The following is a 16,348-nucleotide window of genomic DNA, read 5'->3' as shown; positions in this document are numbered from 1 at the left end:
CTAAGAATGGGTAATAAAACTTGTTTTTCTAGCTCCAGATGAAAAACAATTCTATTTCAGGATTTCTGTCATCCAGATTAAATAAAGGACTCCATTCATCTCTAGGGTTCATTTTTAACAATGAGCCACATAATTTTTACATAGAAAAATCTCCTGGCCCTGCTGCTGCCATTGTTGTTGGAGCACTGGCAGTGAGTGAAGGCATTGCTCTGGGTGTAACTCTCCACTCTCTCTTACTGGCCTGTTTTCTTCCACAGAAAGTTCCCAGAACAAAGACTGCACATTGCATAACTGGTTTGCATGTGGAACTTTTATCTAAACCTTAAAGATCACATGTACAACATTTGGAAATAAATTACTTAGAACTTAACATGGCCTTCACAGAAGTGTACTACACAGGATACTGCATAAGTAGTATATGCATGGCTACAATGGAGCCAACAGCCCCCGTGAGAAAGGAGCTGTAGGCAACAGAATTGTCTAGAGAGGAAGAATTCAAGGTTATGCTGTAGAACACCAGGCCTGGGATATAGTTAGGATTTCTCTGTGCACAGCTGCAGCATACCAGACCCTGCACCTCTAGCACTGGGGCTGGTGCCTTATGAGTGACATCCTGCCATGGGCATGGGGCCCTTGAACCTGTTCCTACTGTGTTGGCTTTTTCCAGAGACATTCTGATATTTATCTAATGAACTGAAACCCTTTTTGAAAAAACAAATTTCTAAACACTAATCTTACAAGTACCCCATCCAAATATGTTTAGAGGTTTAAGGTAAGATTACTAATGAGCATCCATCTTGCTGTCTTATAAGCTGGAAGTGCTAGAGATGGGTACCTTTAAAGTGTATCTCAATGTTACCCACAGTTGCAAACTTGTCATTGATTTTCATCTATAAATGACTGAGGACATTTGCGTTTACTCAAAAGTGATACTTGTCCTGTTTAGCCCCTAAAAAAACATGTAAGAAGGTAATAAAAAACAACAGCAATGCTGGAGTAGTTGTAAGGGACTGCCTAAGGAGGGTTAAGATTTGGGGCACCTGCATTGCTCCCTGCCCACATGGTGTGGGTGACAGACAAAAGCACTTGGGTCACCAGCACTTTTCTTTTTCTTCAGAGTGAGAGAACACAACAGACAATTTCATGTAAATAGCAGGGCTTTGCCACCAAAACAGTTCAATTCAAATAAACATTTTATTGGGAAGTGAAGAGTTACACTGACTGAAAACCCAGAACCCAGCAGCTTTTAACCTGTTCATGGATGCAAACTAGCTGTGTGGTTTTACACAAGACTCACCAACACAGAAAGTTCTGTATAGTTTCCAAAGAGACAAATGACTTAAAGATACAGTCCCTCAGGGGTTCCCTCTTGCTTTTTATAGAGAACGTTCTCCTTAGACTTTTTGAAATCTTCATTTGTTACTTTCATTCTCCGCTCCCTCAAAGCCATCAATCCAGCTTCTGTACAAATTGCCTGCAACACAGGAAGCAAGGATAGTTACACTTTCTGTGCAACCCCTTCAAACCACACCCTCAAAAGCAGCTGGATCTTTCCTACTGCTCCAGTAAGGGTAGAAGGAAGGAGTGTTTAATGAAGTCTACATTCTAAAGTTTGATACCGTTCTCTAGCACTGAAGCAGACTCCATAACGCCAGGTGAGTGTGTCAGAAAGGAAAGAGGTTGGTTTAAGCTCATGAGTGTGGTAACTGTAGCAAGGGCTCTATCTGCTTCAAAAAAGCAGACAGGATATGGCTGAAGGGTCCTAATATACAGTTGCATTTTTATCTGCCTTGCAAGGTAGTCCATAAAAATGCTAATTATCTTGTACTAGCTTAAGTACTGTTTAAGATACCTTGCACAAGATTCCACACTCTCCTTTTAGTTTCTACTTTGCTACTTTAAAATTTCATATTCAGGTAACACAGGTACATACTCTTACCAACACAAGCTACCTCACAATTATTATTTTGACAATTTCCCATTTGTAAAGCAGAGTCCTTGGCACTCATAAAAGTGAGTGTCCCTTATCCCACTGTCCCTCAGTGATGTAAGTGCACAGTTCAGATGACAATGGTATTGGATGCAGCAAAAGTGAGATTTGTTTTTGCTTTGAAATATAAACAAGATGTGCACTGACCTTAATATCTGCACCACTGAGATCATCTTTTGCCATAATCAACTCATCCAAAGTCACATCATCTGCCAACGTCATCCTGCTTGTGTGAATCTGGAAGATTCGTTTCTTCGTCTTTTCATCAGGTAGAGGGAACTCTATTTTCCTATCAATACGTCCTGTGCAAAAGAAAAGTTCAGTCTCAAGTTTCTTGCAGGCAGCCATTGGAAACAGCAGGAAGGGTTAACCTGAAGGGTTTAACTGGCAGTAACTCTTAAGCTGGAGCATGTCCAGAGAAGGGCAATGGAGCCGGTGAAGGGTCTGGAGCACAAGCCCTATGAGGAACACCTGAAGGAACACCTGGGGGTGTTTAGCCTGGAGAGAAGGAGGCTCAGCGGAGACTGTATCACCCTCTGCAACTGCCTGAGAGGAAGCTGTAGCCAGGTGGGGATTGGTCTCTTCACCCAGGTAACAGATCAAGAGAAAATGGCCTAAAGTTCACATGGGGAGGTTTAAGTTAGATATTAGGAAAAATTTCTTCATGGAAAGGGTTGTGAAGTATTGGAACATGCTACCCAGGGGAAGTGGTGAAGCCACCATCCCTGGAAGTGCTCAAAAGAGGTGTAGAAGTGGCACTTGGGGATGCAGCTTAGTGGTGGACTTGGCCATGGTAGCTTAATGGTTGGCCTCAGTGACCTGAAAGGTTCTTTCCAAACTGAACACTTCCATGATTTTTCGTGCCACAGTGAATCATGTTTTGGAGTAGAAAGCAAGGTCAGACTATCTCTTTCAATTCTGGCATAGTATTATCTCATTTGTATTCTTAACAGCACTGGGCTTGAGCTGAAGAGTCTAAAGGTAAGTGATGACAAAACCAGACCAAACACATACCCCAGCAACTTCACGCCATGGAGGTATTTCAGCTTATTCCTTTGATCTCTGTGTTGTTTTATACCTTCCAATTTAACAGACACCACAGGCACAATATGCTTTGGTACATTTTCAGTGGCCATTTAAAAATACTGTGTTTAAAATACCTGTGCCTGCTCAAGCTCAACACGTCTCCCTCACTTATCCCCTACATGGCAGGAGTGTGCCAGGTCAGTGAGAAGCAGCCTGCTTTCCCTGCACCAGGATCCAGGCTGTCTCTGGTAAAGCCTAGGCTCTCACCCCCAGAACACAGGTGGTGCTGCCCTGTCTTCCCCAGCTGCTGCAGGTGTGCTGCTGCTGCAAACAGCTTGCTTAACTATTACTTAAAATGGCTGTGCTATCTTAACAGGAAGAATATTCAAATTGTTTATGTATATCTAAAGGAATTAACACACTTCTCTTCCAAAGATTTTTCTCCTATTTAGAAGCTTGTGAATAGGTTCTGATTTCAACAGATGAACCAGCATAGATGAGATGGTGAATAAGAATAAGCTTGCAGTCATTTTGCCTGCCAGTGTTTGTCAAGTTATGACAAGTCCTTTCACAAGAAAAGTGGCTTAAGCATACACAGCAGGGAAGTCTCTTACCTGGTCTAATTAAAGCTGGGTCCAGTGTTTCTATTCTGTTGGTAGCCATGATAACTTTAACATCCCCCCGAGAGTCAAACCCATCCAGCTGGTTCAGCAGCTCCAACATCGTGCGCTGGATCTCTCTCTCACCCCCTGAATTTGAGTCATACCTTGTAGAAAGAAAAGTACAGTCAGAAAAGGCACTAAGTAACTGGCACAAAGATATAAACATAAGGGGGAGAGGGGTATTTTGTTTGTAAATATCTGTAAGAGATTTAAATAAAATTTAGTTTTTAAATAAAAAGTTCTATGCTTATCCATATAAACAAAACAGGTTTTCAGAATCACGTTGTGACATCTAGATAAGTAAAAAGACACTGAACTACTCTTGTAGTTGGGGAATGCAACAGCCATCATGTGAAGGAGATCTGGGGTTTTTTCCCATGTTTGTTATATATTTGGAAATATCTTCTTCCCTCATAACACAATCAACATAAAAAGGAAAAAACTAATTCTTAAAAGTACAGAGATCCATACATACGGCAGCAGCTGGCACTTTGGGCTGGCGGCACTTTGGGCTGGTGGCCATGTAGTAAACATGTATGAGCACCTTGACTACTTTAAAGACTATTTGCATTGGACAGGTCCAACAAACCTACAGAATTTTCAAAGAAATACCGTTTGGATATGGGCTCAACAACAGTTTGGTGTGGCACAAGCAATACTTCTCCATGACATACACTGTAACCTGTAAAATACTCTCAGAGCAGAACTCTTTAGCCACCTACTTGAGAGGCAAACAACAAATGGATACATTCTGTATTAAATATTCTGCTTTACCATTGGATCACTAAAGCCAATTACTATCTATGGATTTGCAGCTAGAGAATCCTCAGTGTCTCTTTCTGGTTTTGACACTCCTGGAGATGCTGCCATGTAGCAAGAGAACAGAGATTATCTCTGGTCATGCCTATTTAGTATAAAAAGGCTGTGATATACTGTTTCCACAGAAGTTATTTGAAGTGCTACTTGCTACAAATGCTTACATCAAAACAGTGTATGCAAATGTAGCAGAGCAAATAAACAGTCCCAGCACGGTTGCAAAAGAAGTGTTTGCAGCGAAGCTGCTGCTGGCCCTGGCAGTCCCTGTGTGCTGGAGCTCAGCTGCTGTACCTCTTGGTTCCGATGGCATCGATCTCATCGATGAAGACGATGGACGGGGCGTGCTCCTCAGCCACGCGGAACAGCTCGCGCACGAGCTTGGGGCCATCCCCCAGGTACTTCTGGATGAGCTCGGAACCAACCACTCTCAGGAACGTTGCTGATGTTTGGTTTGCCACTGCTTTGGCAAGTAAAGTTTTGCCTATTTTTAGTTGGAAATAAATGTATCAGTTTGCAGAGAAGGGAAAGAAAAAAGTGCCCTAACAAAACAGTTGTATGAAATTTGTGACAGACTGAGCAATGTTTTAAATACTAACCAAGTGTAAATTATTTTACTTGTATTATCTCAGCACAGGTGTTACTGACTGTAAAATACCTGTGCCAGGTGGGCCATACAGAATGACTCCTTTGGGTGGCTTTATACCCATCTCTTCATAATATTCAGGGTGAGTGAGAGGAAGCTCCACAGACTCCTGAAGCACAAGAAAAACATGTTTTTATAAGACTGAGTGGTCTCCAACAGAGATCTGTAGGGATCTTCAAAACAGCAATAATGAAAGCAGTGAACGCAAAAAGAGCTTAACTGATTTCAAGACAGACATTGAACAGCATGACTCTCTGCTGCCTCCAATTCTAAGGCAGACAACTACTCCTTTTGCAAAGGTCTTCCTATTGTTTCCACTTGACGTGTGGTAGAGCAGCAGTGAACATTCCCCCTCCTCCATCCTCAATGCATCATCCCAGATTTAGAACCCTGGAGCTCCTGAATCTCAAACATGCACAGATGACCTTGGGGCCAGGGAACCCTTTATGAAAGGGTGCCTTCTAAATAGTTACCAGATACCATAGATTTTAAGAGCATTTGTGGTTTTAGACACCTACCCAGAACCTTTAGCAAGGTTCAGGCAGAGTTCTGCTGGTAGGGAAAAAAACCAACCAACCCAACACATCCCAACCAAACAACAAACAAATGCAAAAACAAAACAAGCAATTGCCCTGAAAGACTAAATCCTTACGTTAGATTAGACAGCATCAGACACCCAGAATAGCCTCTGCAGTTTTTACAATTTAACTCTCATCTTACAACTACTGAAACTTTACATGTTGCAAATAATAAGCTATTAGAGAGATTTCAGGAGCTCTGGGCTCTACAGGCTCCTGAGCAACTGTGAAAGGTTCCTGTGCACACAGGCTCTGGTGACCCACATAAAAGATTGAGGAACACGAGTCTGCCTAGTGAAATCTAATGAAGAAATACACTACAGAAAGATAAAGGACACCACTACAGTAATAGCAGCCAGTCCTGCTGTTTCTTTCCTCAACTCCTAGCACAACAGTTATATTGCTGGCTTAACTGTAAGTGACTACAACTGAATACCTTGATTTCTTGAATTTGGTTGTCAAGGCCACCAATGTCAGCATACGTTTCTTGAGGAGCTTTCTCTACTTTCATCACAGTCACTAAGGGGTCTGTGTCATCCATCAGGACTCCTATCACAGCATGAACCTAATTCAAGAATTAAGAGTTGTCAAAGAAGGCAAGCAGCATTTTCAATACAAGCTGAAGTCTAATCCCTATGCCTACTTATTTAGGTGTATGAAATAAAATAAATCTCTCCTGTGATCTTCAGAAAAATAAAGCCAGTTAAAAACAGTACAAGAACTTGTAAGAAACTTGATTTTATAAAAAAACCTCACCTTATGATTTAGCAAAACAGAGCAGCCTGGCTCTAGCAGGTCCTTGTCCACAAAAGACAGAATACTGACATAGTGCTCTGATCCCACTGATGTGGACACAATGGCGTGGTTGTCATCAATGATCTCCTCCAAGGTACCCACAGACATCGGTGTTCCTCTCAGATCATCCACCTTGGACCTTTCTTCCTGTTGTCAAGAAAAATCCAAGAAACAACTGAACAACACAGGCAAAAGCATTCTTGTACAACACTGGCTCAACAATTCAGACAGAAGAACCAGCCCTTCCTATTGTTCGACTGCCACAAAAAGACAGAGGTCAGTAACAAAACCCACTATTAATTTAGTCCTACCCTACAGACACCATGCATATGGATGTGAATAACTAGAACCTTCTTTCTCTGTTGATGGATATCTGCAAGCTGTACTCTGACAGAGCACTAAGAAACAAAAAACTCCCATGGCTCCATCTGTAGTGATCCGTGCTTGGTCTAAAACAATTTAGCCAATTAATGAGGAATTGTGATAAACCTGCTATGTTTGCATCAACTTGCACACTGCTGGTACTTTACTTCCACTCTGATACGAAGTAGCTCACATTAATAAAGAGCATTTTCTGTAACAGTAACACCACACTCAAACCTCACCTCTTGTTTTTCTTCCAAAGGTTTCATCTGTTCTTGGTTTCTGATAAACTCTTCCTCCATTAAGAGGTAATCTTTAATTCTCTCCAATTTCAACAGCTTGAGTCTGCACTGTGTGTGAGGAGTCACTGTAACCAAAGCAGAACCACAGTATTTCAGAACAAGTTTGACATGGTACCAACTAAACACTAATTCATTACTAGAAATCCTGCTTTATTTTCCTGGCAGTAACTCATACATTACTTGTCCCACCGTAATTCCAGGCAAAAAACAGATTTAATACTTCCCCTGCATTTTCACTCGGTTTAATTTCTCTCTCTCTCCTACCTGCGAGATCATGGCCTGCCATCTTGCAAAACAGTAATCTCATTCTGTGGGGACTTTTTTATGTTAATTGGAAATAAAATGACATTTGGCATTGTGTTAGTGATCTCCACAGAGGCAGATTTGAGGAGAGAAGAGCGCTGTACTTCCCAAAGAGCAGCCCACAGCTCTGCAGGGGAGGCAGAATACTTACCCAGGGGGAGTTTGCTGGCAGCATCTGGTCCCTTGGTCTTCTTTTTCTTTTTCCCCACTCTGGTTGGAACTGGAGGTTCATATTTCTTCTTCTTGTCCTTATTCATAAAAAGAATTCCGTACAAAAAGAAGAAAAATTGGGATAGTAATAAGTAAATAATACACACAAGTGTTAAGTGCACAGACTAAAAAAGAGCTCAAGGTGAAGGACTTAGTAACAAAAGTTTCTCTTTATGATCTGTAGCAAGAAGCCCAAAAGAAACATTACTCTTATTTTTTAAGAATGTTCAAAAATATCTCCAGCTTATTTTACATCACTCTTTCTGATTTAAACTTCTGCCATTTTTCAGTGAATACAGGACAGGGAAGGTTCAAGTCTGAAGTAAATCACAAACAAAACTAATAGATGAGACAATGAGAAAAATATTGAATCTCCACCTTTCTGCTGCACTTCAATCAATAAATCAGACACACTCAGTTTCCCAGCCTAGACACTGCTGGCTGTGTACGTTGTACTTTCCTTTTCCAAAGGAGACCAGGGACCCCTGATGTCCCACGGTGTGAAGTACACTCCTACTCCAGATCGTTGTGCTTTGTCACTTCCACGCCAACAGTTCTGTCAGTGACAGCTTGAAGGCAACTAATCTTTCATAACCCTGACACATTTATAGTTTTTTTTAAAAAAAACAAGTCACTATGAAGAAATTTCAGGGTTTTTTAAGCTCTTTTTTATTTAAGAGCAATACTTGTTTTCTCCAATGTACACCCAGAAAAGACATTCATCAGAGTCAGTAAGAGCATAATTTTATACAGTTCCAACTACAACAATAATTTTTAAAAAGTCAATTTAAAAAGCCTATTGCAGGCAGGCTCTGTAGCAGCACACCCGTACTTCATTCTGTAAGTATTTGTTTGGGTTTCAGTTACCTTGTCATCCTTCTTGCTACCACCAGGACCATGTCCACCACTCTGACTTTGACCCTAGACAAAAGGTAAAAAAACAAACGTCAAAAACCATAACATATGTACAGTTCTATGAATCGAGACGCCTACGGGCAAATCCACCTACAGAAATCCCGTAACTGGATTTCTCCCGCCTAAACAAGGCGATAACCTATTCCGCTCATTGCGCAGAAAGAAAAAGAAGCGTCCGGCCCGGTCCCGCTCCCGCTCCCGCTCCCGGTCCCGGTCCCGCTCCCGCTCCCGCTCCCCCCCGCCGGGCCGCGGCCTAGAGGCGCCGGCGGTGACTCCGCAAAAGGCCGGGCGCGGGCGGCGGGGCCCGGCTCGGCGCGGGGCCCGGCTCGGCGCCGCGGGCGGAGCGGCGGTGTGCCCCGCCGGGCCGCGCTCGGTGCCCGGGGCCCGGGCCGGGGCTGAGGGGCCGCGGGGTCTCTGAGGCGCCGCTCTCACCATGGCGCCGCCGCCCGGACCCGCCCGCGCCGCCCCGCTACGGGCGGCGGCGAGGGACAGGCGAGCGCGGGCCGGGCGCGGCGCGGCGCGCAGCGGCCGGCAGGGGGCGGCAGGGAGCGGCAGCGGCCGGCAGGGGGCGGCAGCGGCCGGCAGCGGCCGGCAGGGGGCGGCAGCGGCCGGCAGGGGGCGGCAGCGGCCGGCAGCGGCCGGCAGGGGGCGGCAGCGGCCGGCAGGAGGCGGCAGGGGGCGGCAGCGGCCGGCAGGGGGCGGCGCTGGCCGCGGCGAGCCCGCCGGGGTACGGCGGCTTCTCCTCCCGTCTCCTGCATCAGCCAAACAGATAAACGCTTCTGTGTGTGCTGTAAGGATTGGTTTTCTTGTGGCAGCGCTTTAGGAACGTGGGTAAAGTTCCCAGGAAATCCCTCCCTCCACAAAAACATGACTTTGTACCTACACTGAGTTCTGCTGGTCTGTGGTGCTCCTGGGAAATGGAGAAGCTTTTAGTGAAATAAACAGCATTCTCTCTGCTGTGATCTTCAGACAAACAAAGCCAGTCAGAAACAGTACAAGAACTCGTGAGGAAGTTGGTTTTAGTGCCCGCCTGTGCCAGGTGAGGGCATAGCCTCCAAACACTGCCAGCCTGCTCTGACCCAGGCAAGCAGCGTGTGATGATCTTTACATCCATCACTGTGTTCCTTGGAGAGATCGGGGCGTTTGTGAAACGAGGCTTCAGGTTACAGCAGACAGTGGGATGTGGGGTTGTATTGCTTTACTTTGATTTATTTTTTCCCCACACTTTCTCTAGAATTCCTGTCTGGATAGGGAATTTTATTAATTATTAATGTAACTGGCTGAGCTGTGTAGAAAGGTGTGAGGTTTTGATCATTTACTTTGGTTTGGTTCCATTTGCTCACAAGGGTTGCTGTTGTACACTGTAGATTTAATTTGACTTTTCTATGGTTTTTATTGTTTTATCAATTGGCTTCTTTTTTGTTACAGTATCAGCTTTTCTGTAACTTTTAAGGACCTTTAAACAAAATTAAATATAATGGCTATTCTTTGCTTTAAAAACATTCACTTTTTTATTTTACAGTCTTACAGGATTGCATCTGTATTTCTTTTAACCTTATGGTATAAAGATGCTAGAACATTCTTTCCTTCACACGATTTTTCCTCCCTTTAACCTCCCTTTATACTAAGATATAGCCATATTTATTTCAAATTATACCTGTAATTGGTAGTTCTGGTTATGATTGAGAATTGTTATCACCTTTTTCCTTGGAAAGCCTGATTTTAGTGCCACGTAGCTTTGCACATATTTTAACTGTGAGGATTATGGCATAAACTGACCTAAATGGTAGGAGTGTAGGATGAATGTAAAAGCTGAACTTTCCATTTATCAGCCAACAAGACAAATCTGTGACAGCCTACCTTGTTTTTAAGTATTAATAAATATTAGGACATTATATATGGGAGCAACTGTAAAAGGTTTTTGGCAAGATTGTCTCCCAGCTGATTCACTTAAAGACATACTATGAAACAGCTGTGACAGGAAATATGAAGGAAGGGAAGGGAACAGAAAGGGAGACACTGTGTTTGGGTGATTTGGTGACTGGCTTTCAGTTCTTGGGGTGAATAGTGTTGGCAAACTGGAAGTGAAATAGAAATGTGGTTCTGTAACCTGGCTGATGGCTTAACTTTACATATACAGAATTTTGCTTTGGTTTCAGAGTACAGATAATGCCAAATTAGGAACTTTAAAAAATAAATATTGTATAAACAATAAAAATTATACAAGTGTCTCTGATTTCTAGGGTTATGCTTACTAGGAAAAAAAAAAAAAACAAAAGAGTGGGCCAGGGTAACAGGAAGGAACACACAGTCCTTGTTTGTTAAAATGAACATAGCCTCAGGGGCATCAAAAAGCTGTTCATATCAAAAAATACCGAGATTTGTTCAGAGAGGGTGGGGGTTTTGTGCTTTGTTTTTAGTTAGTGTTTTCTACCCCTCTTCTTTGTTCTGCAGTAAGCTTACTGCTGATCTTTTAGGCATATTGTAAAGCCCTCAGCTGTGTTCCCAGGCCTTTGAGGAGGAGGAGGACAGCTGAGGGCTGGGGGAGTATTGGGTTTGGAATTAGTAAATAACAAAGATGTTTATTTTCCCTTTGCACATACAGGAAATTACTAGGATTGCTTATGTTGTTGATGTTAATTTGTCTTTCTGAGTATATGTCTAGTGCCTAGAGCTTTCTATATTTGCATAAAATGAAATAAACCTACAGACTGGAAAAATACTAATCTTGCTATTACAGCTACGTATAGTGGATTGCTTTTTCAAAAGCTGCTATTTGGACACCCTCTTTTCACAAATGGACTTTAAACTTACATCAGCTTCAATAAATGAATAAAATTGCAAGGGTTTAAGGACCATCTGGATTTTTTTTCTTTTAAGTGTGCATGTGTCAAAGTACCAAATTAACCATTAAGCTTCTCTGCTGCTTTACAAATTATGCAAACAGTGTAGAAGTGGAAGGTATTCCTATCACCTACCAATGGGCAAGTAACAATGTGAGGGAATGCAGAATTAGCAGAATACTAATCCTTGTGGGCTCCTCACAGAAATAACTCAGCAAAGATTCTCTCCCAAACTCAGAATAAGGTTTCTCACCCTCTGGAAGTCTTTTATTTTACATTGTCCATCCATGGGACTATGGACATTACTTAAAATTAAGGCGCTTAAATAAGTGCCTGATATCAGGCAACATGATTGCTTCCTCCTTCTCCCGTCACCAAATATAGTTTTAAAAATAGGAATGTCACCTTCACCTCCCCTGTTTTTCCTGAAGTCTGTACTGTACATTTGAGACAGTTCATTTTCAAAAAGGAGTGGAAGCCAACAAGCTTCAGCCTGAACTACATCGATGGCTCTTATCTAAAACCCCTTTGATATGAACTATTGAGTATTCACAAAGATGACAATCCCTTAGAAGAGATTCACCTGATATTCTCTGACTCGATTCATCATTCATAAGTTCTCTGGTCTTCCTTGACAGGTGTTGTGTGTCTCAGCTGTGAAGGGCTGAGGTCCTTATGCCCTCCTGAGTTCTGTGCTTTGCTCCCAGTGTGGATGAGAGCAGCTTCAGCCGCCTCTGCAGGGACTCTGCTGCGTCCCCAAGGCACAAAGAGCTCCCGCCCTGCCTTTGTTTCCCTGTGGTGGCCAGGCTGCTGCCCGAGGGAAGAGAAGAAAGAGGAAATGAAGGCACCTCACAGATTCCTCATTTCACTGGAGAGCACAGACAGATGCCCCTTTTGTGCGGCTTCATGGCTGTGGATGAGCACCAAGAAGCTGTGGCAGAGTGGAAGGGCTGCATCCATGAGCTTATCCCTCTGAAACAGCAATGCATGTTCCCACCATTGGTGGTACCAAAGACTCCAGTGAGACTCTTCAGCTACTCCAACTGAAGCAATTTCCAAAGTGGACAGATTCTACTGTGCATTGGAGAGATGCTAAAGCAAAGGAGGAGTCTTTACACTCTTACTTCCTAAACAATTTGAAAACTACATTTTCTGCGTGGCTAGAAATAATCTGGATGAACGTCATGTTCTTGGATATGCCGTCTTCCATTTACACAATCTGAGCTGGCATTTATTATATTCCTAAACATATTTATGCACCATTTACTGTTGTAAAATTTTATTTCTTGGCAGCAACCACATTAAAGCAACATTTAGGTATACTAAAAATTAATGGTCTTGACAGCAGTAGCTACAGATTTGCTTTGAAGCTTTGATTACTACATATTGGTTAGAACAAGGTCATATATGAAAGGTTGCTGAGACCATTCTTTAAAGTAGCTGATGCACTTAATTTTAACAATAACTAGTTTAAGAGATTTATTAATTAAACTTGGAGTATGCAGTAACATTTTTTGTGAAAACAGAATTTTTTTCATCCACATGGAAAGGCAATATATGCTTTTAGTTTAAAAAGCAAGTAGAATGAGTTGACAATGTTAAAGTTTTTTCTCAGACTTTCTTTGAATAAAGGAATTAATTGTAACCAACCCTTGCCATAGTCTTACTTTTGGAAAAGAAACAACCCTCAAACACTTCGCAAAGAAAAATGTCAAAATGTCCAACCAGATATCCCTAATTAGCTTTGGAAGGAAGTGATATGTTTGTCCATTTTCCAGATAAACAACTACCTTAAATATAGTTGAGCAAACCTGGTTTTGGTTCTGGAGCCAAAAGGACCAAATTTAATATAGTATTTAATATAACAAAGATTTATTGGAAGGGTAAATGATGCCAAATTGAACGGAGTAGAAAAAACAGTTTCTATATGCAAAGGTTCATTCTGACATAGTGTTATAACTGAAGGAAGGTATTGCACTAAAATGTGTGTATTTGAGAGAGGGAGGTCAAGAAATAAGGAAAAATTATCAACTGCCAAATAGCAAGAATCATTAGGAAATGGAAATATATGTTTGTTTCTTAGCTAAATTATTACGAAGGAGACAGCTGAGCAGTACAGCAAGTGTTCATTCTCAGAGCTGTATTAATCCCACTGTGCTTTACTACAGACTAAACAGGATGGTGTACTTTTTAGTTTGCTTTTCTGTTATAGGGGTTGAGGTGTGCTGGCACATCATGAAGTATCTGTCCCATCCTGTTTGCCTGCTGGCTGTGGTAGGTGTTGATTAGTGCCACAAATAATATGTTTCATTTTTTTTTTCAGTATCTATTCATTTAGCTCACCTGAATTTCTGGCTACTGATTCATCTGAAAAGCAGACTTCTTGGAGCAGGAATTATTTAGAACTAGACAAACAGAATTCAAAACATCTGAAGTGCATGAATGCTTTCAAAAATTTTGGTAATAAGATTCTTGGGAATCTTTCCATGCTGCAGCAGACTCTGACACCTTGAAGATTGTTTCATACATGTTTTCAGAATACTGCAGAAGTAATTTTATTAAAAAATATGTTTAAAATATCCTATGTCTTTATACAATCTCATTTGGAAGTCTCAGAGCAACATACAATTCCCCTAAGTTAGACCTCATAGTCTTGCAGGCAGGCTGGTAGCTGAAGGAGACTGTCTCAGTCTTACCATCCAACAGCTGAAGTGAAACTATTCTCCCTTAGTGTGAGAAGTATCAGAGGCATCTCATCCACCTGGTGGCAAATACATTCCCATAAGTGATGGCAAAATTTGGCCCAAAGGATTCCAAGGAGTGAGAGAAGAACAAGAGCAAAGTAGAATCCTAAACTCAATGGAAAGTGAGTGTAAGAAGAATATACCTTTCTCACTGTGCAGAGGCTAACAAAACACCAGGTAGTGTGGCTTCTTGGGTCTCATATTTTGGTAAGAGAAGATCCTGTGGCACTTCAGCAGTGAGCACAGAATGATGTTGCTATGGTGCTTTCTTGTTGTGTAGCAGGAAAATGTAATAAGAAACAGATTTTTTCATAAAGTCTAACATATCAGCTGGTTAATATTCTGTAGTTTTTGGTAGCTTTAGGAAAGCTGGAACAAAAGATTATGGGATTAGAAACTTACTACTTTTGGGGCAAAAAAAAAAAGATAAGTGATCAAATATGGAGCTATCCTCTAAATGGAATACAGAGTTCTTCACCTGGATAATTAATGGTTGCTGATACTGAAAAGTTCCCATCACACACTCCTCAGAGTCAACCCATTGATACACTAATAGCTGAGGATGGTTTTAATAAACAGAACATTTCTTCAGTAATTATATCAATATTCTCTTAAATTAGTTGGTTTCACTTTGCAGGACTCAGATTATGAAGAGACAGTGAAATAATTTTTATGTAAAGCGAAGAAAAAGAAATAGGCTTTTCCTTTCATTTCTGAGAAAGCAGTATTTCTAAAGACACAAATGCTTTCTAAATATTATACTGACTCCTACTTGGGCTGTGAGTCTGAAATTCCTAGACAGTATAAATGTTTGCCAAATCTGTGTGCTCCATTGTTTTATTAACTGCTAATAATCTCTATGTTTTCCGTCATGAAAGAGCAGAGTTGTTACAATTACTCATCCTATGCTGAAAGTGTTCTTGCTTTGCAAAACCCAAGAAAGTCATTATGCCTGCTCCAGGTCTTCTCCTCAGAGAGCAGTGCAGAGAGAGGCCAGAGGGCAGAGCACATCTGCACAAATACACCAGCAAAGCCTTCATTAAAGACAGGAGTTTGGAGGAGAGTCTTTAAGTCAGAAAGCATTTAGGGACAATCCCAAAGCCCACTGATGCAGATAGAAGGAAAGGCAGACTCTAACAATACAAGCATAAGTGGGCTGAATGCACTGCAGTATTAAAGGCAGTAGAAATTGGAAAGAAGGGAGAGAACTATCATCAGTGTAGGGGAATGAGAAGTAATTGTGTGAGACATCAGAGTGTCCTGGGTTGTAAGATAAGCTTGTATTCCATTTGCCATCTGTCGAAGGCGAACCGGTTGGACAGGTTTTTTGTTATCTCTCTCAGAGACAATGGTTTGTGTATACACCTTTGACTGATTCAATGAAAGGCTGAAAAAATGTAACGCCGTGAGGGGTCCCACCCGAGAGGGGGGAAGCAGCTCGCCTTCTTCTTCGCGGGACTCCGAGAGAAGCAGCTCTCTCACTCTCTCTTCGCGGGATTCCGAGAGAAGCAGCTCTCCCTCTTCTTTGCGGGACTCCGAGAGAAGCAGCTCTCTCTCTCTCTTCGCGGGATTCCCAGAAAAGCAGCTCTCGCTCTCTCTCTCTTCGGCGGCACTCGCAGCGAAGCAGCCGGCGCGCGCTGAGGCGACAGCGGCAGAGCTCAGAGGCAACCCCGGCGCAGAGGAAGACCGGCCCCCACTGCCACCAGATCTTCAGAGGAAAACTATACCCTTCTAAAGATCACCACTTCAGCTGCAACTCATCAACTATTGCAAGGGAAAGCAATTGTCCCAGCAAAACCTGATACTGGCATTCCTCAGGTTCTAGACTTTTTTCTTTCACTAGTTTTGTTTGTACCGATTGCATTTTCCTTTTTAAATTGTTGTCTAGTTTTCTCCTAGTAAAGAATTGTTACTCCCACTCCCATATCTTTGCCTGAGAGCCTTTTAATTTAAAGATCCTCGTAATTCAGAGGGAGGGGGGTTTGCCGTTCTCCATTGCACAGGAGGCTTTGCCCTCTTTCACAGACTCCTGTCTTGTCTAACCAAGACAGAATTTGGCGCCCAACGTGGGGCCCGAGGGCATTGAGAGGGAAAAAGGATTAACAGTTCTTAAGTAATTTGGTTTTGTTGTGTGTAAAAACATCTTCAGCATCACCAT

The 16,348-nt window shown here is 42.3% G+C and overlaps 1 protein-coding gene and 1 long non-coding RNA gene across 2 annotated transcripts; one reads left to right on the top strand and one right to left on the bottom strand.

The window, feature by feature from the left end:
- Window positions 1-1,175: 1,175 nt before the first annotated feature.
- PSMC1 (proteasome 26S subunit, ATPase 1) lies at window positions 1,176-9,076 on the bottom strand. Its single transcript, XM_021531928.3, has 11 exons — window positions 9,036-9,076; window positions 8,556-8,609; window positions 7,630-7,726; window positions 7,116-7,240; window positions 6,472-6,657; window positions 6,152-6,280; window positions 5,150-5,246; window positions 4,786-4,975; window positions 3,631-3,782; window positions 2,138-2,292; window positions 1,176-1,474 (listed from the first exon to the last, which is right to left on the bottom strand). The coding sequence occupies exons 1-11, from the start codon at window positions 9,036-9,038 to the stop codon at window positions 1,340-1,342; spliced, it is 1,323 nt and encodes a 440-aa protein (XP_021387603.1). The 5' UTR covers window positions 9,039-9,076; the 3' UTR covers window positions 1,176-1,339.
- A 230-nt stretch (window positions 9,077-9,306) lies between these two features.
- Window positions 9,307-13,091, top strand: LOC146767388 (uncharacterized). The gene is made up of 2 exons (XR_014955733.1): window positions 9,307-9,642; window positions 12,085-13,091. It is a non-coding gene; the product is annotated as an uncharacterized LOC146767388 (long non-coding RNA).
- Window positions 13,092-16,348: the final 3,257 nt, after the last annotated feature.

Source organism: Lonchura striata, chromosome 5 (genome assembly GCF_050655825.1).
Source record: "Lonchura striata isolate lonStrDom1 chromosome 5, ASM5065582v1, whole genome shotgun sequence".
Taxonomy (NCBI): Eukaryota; Metazoa; Chordata; class Aves; order Passeriformes; family Estrildidae; genus Lonchura; species Lonchura striata.
The sequence above is the reverse complement of the archived record's forward strand: the minus strand, read 5'-3'. Positions and strand labels throughout refer to the sequence as shown.

Excerpts from the sequence above, each read along its gene's own strand:
- PSMC1 (XM_021531928.3), bottom strand. Across the intron at positions 3,783-4,785 it reads GATGCCATCGGAACCAAGAG|GTATGACTCAAATTCAGGGG; the intron begins GTACAGCAGCTG and ends TCTTTCTACAAG. Across the intron at positions 1,475-2,137 it reads TCAGTGGTGCAGATATTAAG|GCAATTTGTACAGAAGCTGG; the intron begins GTCAGTGCACAT and ends CCTGTGTTGCAG.